The 11,106-nt window shown below is 34.3% G+C and overlaps 1 protein-coding gene across 1 annotated transcript; it reads right to left on the bottom strand.

Annotated features, from left to right (window-relative positions):
* Positions 1-1,463: 1,463 nt before the first annotated feature.
* LOC133182449 (protein phosphatase 1 regulatory subunit 21-like) lies at positions 1,464-3,733 on the bottom strand. Its single transcript, XM_061317299.1, has 4 exons — positions 3,659-3,733; positions 3,105-3,269; positions 1,920-1,978; positions 1,464-1,611 (listed from the first exon to the last, which is right to left on the bottom strand). Exons 1-4 carry the CDS (start codon positions 3,695-3,697, stop codon positions 1,464-1,466), a joined length of 411 nt encoding a protein of 136 aa, XP_061173283.1. The 5' UTR covers positions 3,698-3,733.
* Positions 3,734-11,106: the final 7,373 nt, after the last annotated feature.

The following is an 11,106-nucleotide window of genomic DNA, read 5'->3' as shown; positions in this document are numbered from 1 at the left end:
ATAAAAGACTTCACAAAAGTATTTAAAAAAAACGTAAAACTCTACTTTGAAAACACATATTTTTCACAATCCCAGTAGTGTTTTCTACCTAAATTAATTATTCATAAGTACTGAAAGGTAAAAAAAAAAAGGAAATAAAAAACCAAACCCAATGATAATATCTAAAAATCTTAGCCTTCCGAATTTCCCCTCTTCTAATCCCGGAAAAGGAAGCACAAGGTACACGTCACAACATTGACTATAGTGACAGGCAAAGACATTAAAGTTGATTTAAAGAAGAATGAAGCTTAACACACGCTACTTGGTTTTGTTGGGTTTCCTAGCTCTGTTTTCACTTTCTTTGGCTGCAGAATCAAGCAACGAGGAAGAGAAGGTTGATCAAGAAAAAGTAGATTATGCGAAAGGTTCAGTTTGTGGACACTGAATACTGCAAGGTAGGACAAAGTTTGTGAAATGCAGAGGAACCAGGAAATAATTTGTGATTTTAAGCATTTAAGTCTGTATAAACGGAATTTAAATTGTCATTGAAATAGTTTTGTTGCAGTTGTTATATGAAATGGTGAAGTCGCTGTCTAAAAGGAATGCAAACTTTTAAACTTTAAATTATAAATATATAAGCTAAGAAGATAAAAAAAGAAAAATCCTTTTCAGTTCTGCAAGCTGTGTTATAAAAACTGCCCATGTGAAACTAGTCCATCAAAGCCCAACTGTAAAATGTGCAAGGTAAGTTGTAGATATAGTTTCGTAGGTGATTGCAGAGCTGTACTGTTCAAGATCGTAGTAGCTCTACATAGCTCCTAGAATCTTTTGATACAAGAGTTAACGTCGCAGCTATTGCAGAAAAAATTTACATAACCCGTTTAGCGGGTTATGTATTTCTTCTGCAGCAGCTGCAATGTTAATTACTGTACTAACAACCGAGGAAAGCATTTTATTGTTTAATACAATCTAGATATCTAACATGTCTAACTTAACAGCTAGGCTAGATTCTATGATCAGGAAAACAGCCCTGGATTTTAAAAAGGGGTGTTTTGAAAATAAATACGGTAAATGAATTATTTAATATTTAATAAATAATATGAAGAAAAATACTCGAGTATTGAATTTTTAAATAGAATTAAGATCTCTGTTTTCTGGATAATAACATAATTTTTGTCCAAAAATATATACTTTTAACTATTAAACAATAATAATTTAGAGAAAGTAACTCAACATACATAAAAAATATTTTTCTACGAGATTCATGCAACATGCACAAAAATGAATCACTATGACTTATTTTAACATAAGCTGTTAAATGTATCCATAATGTGGATTTAGGGTTGTCCATAAGAATTATATAGAAGGGGACATTTAAAAATAGGATTTCTTGGGTTACTCCCCTTGTAGGAGTAGAGGGGCAATGCCAGGATAACTGGAAGATTATGTCATTAAAGGCAGGGAAATTCCCTGACCCCCATGTCTTATGCACAACCCTGTGGATTTATTTTTAAGGAAAAACAAGAGTCTATCCTAGTTGTGTCAATGAAAGGCAGCTTGTCTGCAATGATTTTGTTGGCCTGCTCTAATTGTCTTTGTAAATGGAACTGTACTGTCTTCAACTGGTTCTCCCTACAAATACAATGATACATGTACACATGGTTCTCTCCAGGTATATGAAAACACAATTAAAAATATAATAAATTCACACTATCAGTTCTTTGTTTTTCTTAATTTTTAAGATTTTTTTACACACATCTTTGCAGTTGAATATGAGTAATTGACTTTTATGATTTTAAATAATGGCAATTACTCTTAGTATATCAATGCTTTGATTTGTTCCTATAAAAATCATATTGCTGTATGACTAACATGTACCCTTAATTTGTAATTATTAGAACTAAAATGTCACATCTATATTCGATGGTTAGAATTCTTACGCAATGTCTGTCCATGACCTGCAGGTTTTGATTTCCTTCTCCATTGTCTGACACTTGACCTGCAGGAACCAATAAAAAAGTTAGGCAGAATACTGTATACAGGGTTATTTTTCGCCCTATCTTATTTTCGTCCCGTCACACCTGCAAACAATTTTGCCCCATTTTGAATTCGCCCAGACACAGTTCTGTTCAAGAGATAGTGCCGTCTTTGAATTCGCCCCATTTTAAATTCGCCCAAATGCGACGAGGGCGAAAGGATCGAAAATGTATACAGTATACATATACACAAAAATGACATAATGGATATCTCTCATAATGCCATAACATTTCATGTGTAAAGATGTATGGTCCACATGTGCTAAGTATTTTTTGTAATACATGGATACTATCGACTAGATCTGTTTATCATATGTTCAAATGACTAAAAATATTCTTTCCACTTATCACATGTCTCGTGCCTAAGTTGTAATCAAAGAAATTATTCTCTGCTTGCAAAAAAAAACTTGTGAATAATCAGCATAAACATCTATTGAAAAAGAACATGAGACCTTTCAAACATGTGATGAGGTAAAAATCTTGTTTTTGTTTACTAGTAGAATTTTAGTTTTACCACCTATTTACCTCATACCATGTAAAAAAAAAATTTGGTTTATTCATTAATATTTAAGTAGACTGTTTTTAACACTGCTCTTCTGCTCTTGTACCCTGATTCCATCAAATTAATCAGCTTTCCACAACACCTAATATGCACTTCTGAAATCTCAGGTTTACGATTGAAGAAAAACTATTTAGTGTACATGTGTGCATTATCAGCAGTCATTATTGTGGAACCACAATAATAATTTTTTAAATTAAATCTTCCAATTTCTTTTTCTCTGGAACAGATAAAAACTAGAGTGTGTAATTTTCGTAAATTGAGAAATTTTACACTGTACATTTGTAAATAATAGATGGTGATAAATTGTCTGAGATAAAAAAAAAATCAGATATACATCTTTAAGTGTACAAACAGTAAACTATAATGGGTAGCTCAACTGTTAACATGTGTATACAGTTGAGCTACCCATTATGCTTTATTTAACATTAACATTAACCTTGCTTTTACCTTAATTCTAATTAGAATATTTTTTTTTTCATTTCCACATAAGCCACCCTTCTTTGACACCCCCCTCCCCCATGTATTACCTCCAGCATGGCTTTTTCCTCCTGTAATTTGTCTATCTGGGCTTTGTCCATCTGTACTGTGTTATCTAATACTTCTTGGTGCTGACTGAATTTCTTCTCATAGTCCTTGACTAATTTCTCTAGCTCCTCCAATCGACTCTGGTACTTCTGGTTACTCTCTGCCCTCTGCATAGACAAAATACTGAAAAACTCCACTATACTCAATATTTATGGGATATCATGGTGTCCTGTTTATTTTGTTAGGGATATTCATAGTAACCTGTTTATTTTTGGAGGGATATTTATGGTGACCTGTTTATTTTTGGAGTGATACTGTAAGTCGTTTTAATTCCACAGTGTTAAAATTTCACGATTTCTCAAAAAGTACCAATCGCAATTGTTTTAATTTCACACTGCAAGAAATTAATTCTAATTTTGTATAAGCATTTAAACGTTTCTAAAAACTAACAATACCATTCACGATGGGTTTAATTTCGCGGAAAAATGATAAATCACGAACATAGTGAAATTAAAGCCATCTTGATTATTTGCCAATCTACAGTATTTATGGTGACCTGTTTATGAAGCCTTTCATTCTCCTGTATCTTGTTCATGAGTTCTTCATTGTACACTGAAGAAGGAGATGGAAGATTTACCGGGGTCGCATCATGTTTATGCTGAAATCAGATAATGTCATTATTTACCTACTCTTCATATATACTTCATTTTCAAATTTAAATTGACATATTGTGTTCTAAATTTAATGAGTTAATTTAAATAGAAATTTTTTTTAAAAGATTATGTACAGTTGAACTTCGGTATCTCGAACACAGATATCTCGAATACCATGGATATGTCGAAGTGATTCCCAACTACATAATCTTTAAGTATTTTACCCTCGATATCTTGAATCCTCGGATATCTCGAAATTTTTTCTCGGTCCCATCAAGTTCGAGATAACGAGGTTTGACTGTATTATATTTTAACTCTACTATGCATGGTACATGTAATGCTAGTTCTCGTTTATTGGTAACAGGTATGTATCTACAATGTACAGTATTTCAGTTAACTTTCTTTCAACACTACAGATCAGGTAATTTGATTAAAAATGTAACTTCCAAACACATCAATCTTCATGTTGTGAAATTGGACCTTGTGTTTCTTTTTGTTGGCTTCAGCTTCATCAAGTTCTTCTTGGAGAATCAGTACTCTTGTTGACAACTGCTGATTTCGGAAGGTCAAGCTGTCCACTTCCTGTTCATATTTACGAACCGACTGCTCACACTCTTTGAGTTTTTCCTGGTAAAGCATTTATTAATTCTGTACATCATATGATGTCAAGCATTTTAAAATAACTACTGCCTTAACAATCAGTCTCGGCTTATACTTTGGATATGCTTCAATGTTCTCAGAAATGATATAAATATTACAAGAAATCTACCAACATACATGTTAACTCTACCGCTTAAGATGGAAGTCTACCGCTTTTTTACTCCATCTCCCGCCTACCGCTTTTATTCGTAAATCTACCGATTTTCTAAAAAAACAATGTTTGGTTCGCTTGGGTAGCCTTTTTAAAGCCATTCATCATAAAATCTTATTAGATATTGCTTGATTTGAACTGGGAGCATACAAACGTTTATTTTAACCGATGTTTACTCAGATCTCAAGCACATGTTTGACAAAGACAGGTGCAAACATTAGTTACATCAAATTTCGTTGTCATCCCCACCAAGAAAAAGGGGATATAGTATACTAAAACTGGATGAAACTCATTCATGAGAGTAAAATAGGGAATCAGCTTTCATTTAATACTTTTTTTTGCATCTCTACTTTTGTTTTCTGTCATTGCAGGAAATATGTTTTTTTCTTACGAAAAAAAGGAACTAGTTTTAGATCTGAATTAAATAATGTCATCATTTGCTGTATTTGGTTACTGAATGAACATTCACAATTATTGCTTCCAGGATATATCAACATAGATCACTCTTCAAAAGGTTAAATTAAGCAGCCAATCAAAACCAAAGTGATATGAGCATGAAAAATATTAGTATAATTTATGTCAAATGTTTTTTTTTTCTATTTCATTGCAGTTAATATTTGATTTTAATTATAATATTGTAAATGTAGTGTTCATTTTAGGCCATATTTACATATATATTTTCTTAAATCGATGCGTAAAACAATGTGCACAATGATCTGAATCTCCCTCTTTTTCATCACAGTCGGTTAACATGTATGCTACCATGTGGGTTTTTTTTTCTTGCTGTAATAACTTAAGATATAAAGGCATCAATTTTGGTAAACATTATGCCCACCTGCCCTTAGGTTTGCACTGTATTATGTAATAATTTTAAATTATGAAGTAAACATACTTTTAATTCAGTATGTAGCAGGAATGAATTTTGTTATATGCATTTATGCCTTGTATTTTAAATGTAATGTCGTTATTTATGTTTTCATGCATATATTGGTATACTGCCTTATCCCCCATATTATTTTGTTTATATTTACAAACCTTAATAGCACGTGTTGCTTCCATCAAATCTTACGGGTAAATGTTTATGTTTGATGATCTAAATTCTCATTGGCTATCAATACGGAAGTTAACCTTTTGGGTGTTACTAATTTCAGTCAAAGTTCATACCCTTGGGGTGTATTCACTAGATTTCAAGTTAAAGATTCTATTGTTTCCAAAGAGTATATAAACCCGTGTAACTGTTAGACACGTGGGGAATCTTGGAAAGCATTAACTTGCTGTAAGTTCTCTCACTTTAATAAAGGTTTATTAGGTATTTAACAGGTTGCACCCTGTTATGTTAAGATATTAGGCATTTTGACTAAATTGTCGTCGTCTATTGCTCCTGTTAAATTTATTAGGCCATAATTCTAAAAGCTAGGAGATAGGTTTTAAGGTATTCTTAAATAAATAAGGGGTTTTTCTAAATTACCCTAGGCCTTTTCCCCCCGGCTAGGTTGGGCTAGCGTTTCCGTACACTAGGTTGGGGGGTGATTTTTATACGGTTGTTGGGATTTTTTTTGACAAGGCAGGAATTTACAGTTGTTATTTTTTTTTATACTATATTTTTTTTGTTTGTCTATACAAAGGTTAATAAATTTTGTTGTTTGTTGGAACTGGTGTGTTCATTACGACTGACATGAGGTGTTGAATTAAGGTACAAATAAGTTCGGAAATAAGACCAAGCAGAATCTCAAATCAAAATAAGAACCTGGGAAATAATAAACATGAAATTATAGGAGAGTGTACAAAAAAAATATTCTAGAACCACTAATGAAAATGGTGTTCTAAAGTTTACTCCTATTACAGAAAAATGGTGCTGTCTATCTAGGATTTGAGCACACTGTATTTGGCTTTTCGAACTCGTACATGTACATAAAGAGCTATTACAGGGTTATTAGTAAAACCATTTGTGTATTTCACGCCCACGCACATTCAGTGTCAGCTGTTTTGTTATAATCTGTTCCAATAAACTACTCGTTTTCAGAGTTAAAATGTCTCATTTTCCGTATTCAAACGGTTTAGCAAAACCCGAAGATTTTTGTAGAGAACCCGAGGGTCAATCTAAACAGTATTTTGCTGATTCAGACATATTATGGAAAAGTCCACGTGTTTCTAGTCGTACAGGTAAAAGTGCTGAGTCGTATCAAGATCGTGCAGCATGCGCTTCTCAAGCTGGCGAGAGTTACATCGCACCTGTTCACACAAAGCATCAAACAATAGACGAAACTCGGTCAATGTCATTTAAAGATAGCCATAGTCCATTCACAGGTGACCTTGTCAATGAAAGTTGTTTGTTACAATATGACTTAGATTCCCCTGAACCAAAACCAACTTGCACTACAATAAAAACAAAGAGTGGTTTGAGTGTACCCGATACAGAAAAGTTTAGAGAAGATGTTAGAAAAGAACTTAGAGAAATGTTTCCTGAACTTTCGGAATTTTCGGAACATGACAATGAAAATTTACAACAAGATCAATCAATTTCAGAAACAGAATTTCGGAACTTTGGTGTTGGAAATGCAAATGAAACTCCAGTTACAAGTGGAATTCAGAAACAAAAACCAAATATTTTTACCAGCACTCGACTCATTTCGGACAGTCAAAATACTTTGCCAAAAATCCCTGCACGGGTGCACTTTGACTCAGATCACTCTAGAGACATACCACGCACACATGCCCCGCAGAGTTTAAGAGATACCTTGGGTAACGAAAGGTTTTTACAACCTCGTGATCAAGGACACTCTGTTACATCTCTGCCCACACAGAGGTCCCTACATTCATCACATTTACATGGGGGTTCCCAAGTAAGGGGTGAAATAAATCAGAAAAACGTATTGCCGCAGCGTGCGCGCCAGTTCAACACGTATGAAACGCAATCAAGGGGAGTAACACCTACGCGCTTACATATGCAAACAATGCCCCAAGAGTTATCTGATCATGGTAATTTTTCTAGATCATCCAGACTTGCAAGAAAAGAAAAAGAACCACAAACTTATGATGGTACATCAGATCTAGAAATTTATTTACAACATTTTGAATGGGTTTCTATGTACAATGGCTGGACCAGTGCTGAAAAAGCACAGCAGCTAGCTATTAGTTTAAAGGGGGATGCTCAACAAGTGTTTAGAGATTTAGACCCTGGAAATATCAGAGAATTTGATGACATTTAGCGTGTTCTCATGCAAAGGTTTAATCCTCCGGGACGCGAAGCTGCATATAGATGTCAATTCAAAAATCGCAAACGCGTAGACACTGAAACAATACCAGAATTTGGTTATGCATTAAAACACCTTGCTGCAAAAGCCTACCCTCAGTTGGATCGAGTTGCTAGGGAAACTTATGTAATTGATCAGTTTATTTCAGGTTTGAATAACACAGAAATCAAGAAACATGTTCAGTTTAGACATCCAAGAAGTGTCGATGATGCAATCACTTTGGCTGTTGAGTATGAGGCTTTTGATGGGCCTAAGACAATTCTCAGGAAGCCTAATGCAAGTGATGAGAGACTTCTGGAAAATGTTCATGTAGTTTCTGAAAATAAGAAATCTCCTGAAATTTCTGAAAAAGATTTGGCTACCATTATATCTGAAGAAATGGGAAAAATGATGAATCAAATCACATCTGAAATTAGATCCCTGAAAAATGAAAGAAAATTCAAATGCAAATATTGTCAGAAAATGGATCATCCTCATTGGAAATGTCCATCAAAACCCTATCAACGGAATCAAAATGCTCCTTCTAACTCAGTCAATGCAAATAAAAATTCGGGAAACTAGGTCGGGTTGGATTCGAGGCCGACAATTCAGCCCTTAAAACTGGTGAAATTGACAAATTTACCAATAGGCCAATGATGACATTGAACACCATAAAACCAAGTTGCTTGTTTATTGAAGCTAAGATAGGTGATGTTCAAATGAGTTTTCTGGTTGATACTGGTTCTGCAGTTACTATCCTGGATGAAGACATATTTGACATGTTATCTGGGAAGATAAAACCTAAGCAGCTGAAAAGTGTAAATAAAACACTGTTGTGTGCGAAAGGTGAATCTATCCCAATACTAGGAATGTCAAATTTTTCATTTAGTTTGTGTGACTCAGATACTGTTTTTGAACAACAAATGCTTGTAGGGAAGTTGGAGGGTGATATTAGTATATTGGGAGTGGATTTCCTAAAGAAATATAAAGGAGTTGTAAACTTCCAAAATGAGACCTTGAAAATAGGTAAACAAAATTTCCCTCTTTCTGAAAACCCTAAAACTTTGTTTAGATGTGCCAGAATAAGACTCAGTGATACGATTAAAATACCTCCTGACACAGAATTTTGTTGTACAGGGTATATTCAAGGGAAACTTGGTACCAATTATGGGTTGGTTGAACCTAAACAAATTGTCAATGTCAATGGTCTGTTAATGGCAAAAACATTAGTTGATCCTAAGAAGGAGAAAATAGTTATCTCCCTTCTCAATCTAACAAACAGGTCAGTTAAAATCAACAGAAATACTTGCATAGCTGATCTAGAACCAGTTGAGAGTGTGCATCAAGTAGAGCCTCATTCTAAAACTCAAACAAAAAGTTCAAAACTTCCCGAACATTTGGCTATTTTATAAGACAAAAGCTCCAATCAATTAAATGGGAAAGAGAAAAAGAAAATTGAGAGTTTGTTGCTTGAGTTTGAAGACATTTTTATGAAACCTGATGGAAAACTGGGTCAAACTGATTTGGTAGAACATAGCATAGATACCGGGTGTGAAGGTCCCATTAAAATACCTCCTCGGAGATTATCCCCAAAACAGAAAGAAATTGTAGAACAAGAACTTGATAAAATGCTTGAACAAGAAATAATAGAGCCAAGTAATAGTCCATGGTCTGCTCCTGTTGTTTTGGTTACAAAATCAGATGGGTCTACCAGATTTTGCATAGATTTTCGCAAATTAAATTCCATTACAAAGAAGGATGCCTATCCCTTGAACAGAATAGATGATGCGCTTGATGCATTATCAGGTGCACAATGGTTTTCCACATTAGATTTGGCTAGTGGGTATTGGCAATGTCCATTGAAAGAGTCAGATAAGAACAAAACTGCTTTTACTACTCACAGGGGATTGTATCATTTCAATGTTATGCCTTTTGGGTTATGCAATGCCCCTGCGACTTTTTCACGCCTTATGAATTTGGTGTTAGGGGGACTCAATTGGACAAGATGCTTATGTTATTTGGATGATGTCATAGTTTTTGGCAATACATTTGAAATTGCATTGAGAAATCTTAGAGAAGTTTTTGAGTGTTTTCGAAAAGCAAACCTGAAACTCAAACCCAAAAAGTGTTCTCTGTTTCAAAATGAAGTTTCATATTTAGGCCACAGAGTTTCAAAAGCTGGAATCAGCTGTGATCCAAAGAAAATAAATGCAGTTCAAAATTGGCCTATTCCAACAAATGTCACTGAAATCAGATCATTTTTAGGTACAGCTGGTTATTATCGGAAATTTATTCCAAATTTTTCAACCATAGCATCTCCATTGAGTCAACTCACTAGGAAAAACAAAAGGTTTAAATGGGATGATAATTGTCAAAAAGCTTTTAATGAGCTGAAGACATTATTGACCTCTGCCCCAATTTTGGCCTACCCTACTGCAAATGGTAAATTCATACTTGACACAGATGCCAGTGAAACTGGGTTGGGTGGTGTGTTATCTCAAATACAAGATGGAGAAGAAAGAGTTATAGCATATGCCAGTGTTTCATTATAAAACTCTCAAAGAAAATACTGTACTACCCACAAAGAACCTTTGGCTATTGTAGTGTTTTTGAAACATTTCAGAAATTACTTGTTTGGTCAGAAATTTTTGATTCTAACCGATCATGCTTCACTCAAATGGCTTAAAAATTTCAAAAATCCTGAGGGAATGATTGCTCGATGGATAAGCATTATTGATATGTTTGATTTTGACATAAATCTTCGTCAAGGTACTCAGCATAGAAATGCTGATGGGTTGTCCAGAATTCCAGTCAAGCGTAAATGTACAAGAGAAAATTGCCCCGATTGTGATTCAAAATTTCATAAATCTATGTTAGGTAGTGAAAATTTGACTTCGGAGGTTGAGGCGGAAAAAGGAGAATTCCTTAAAGAAGAATTTAAGTATTCTGATCAGGGAATATATCCTGTCCAAGCCGATGACAATACTCCTGAAGTATCAAATTGAGTTGAAAGTTGGGGTCCTGCTCAAATAAAAGAATGGCAAAACGAAGGTACAAACATTGGTAAATTCAAACAACTCAAAACTGAACAAGTCAGTAAACCAAACAGACAAACTATTGGTTCATTTTCCAATGAAATTCGAACTTTATGTCAAATGTGGGAAGAGTTTGAAATTGGTTCTGATGAAATTTTATACAGAGTGAGTGAAAAAGATCCACAGGGTCATACCATTTTTCAGATTGTTGCCCCGCAAATTATGAGAGAAAAGATTTTGGAATCCCTACATAATTCCAGAATTTCAGGTCA

Source organism: Saccostrea echinata, unplaced genomic scaffold (genome assembly GCF_033153115.1).
Source record: "Saccostrea echinata isolate AGI-Se365-2 ecotype Australia unplaced genomic scaffold, CSIRO_AGI_Sech_v1 ptg000009l, whole genome shotgun sequence".
NCBI lineage: Eukaryota > Metazoa > Mollusca > Bivalvia > Ostreida > Ostreidae > Saccostrea > Saccostrea echinata.
The sequence above is the reverse complement of the archived record's forward strand: the minus strand, read 5'-3'. Positions and strand labels throughout refer to the sequence as shown.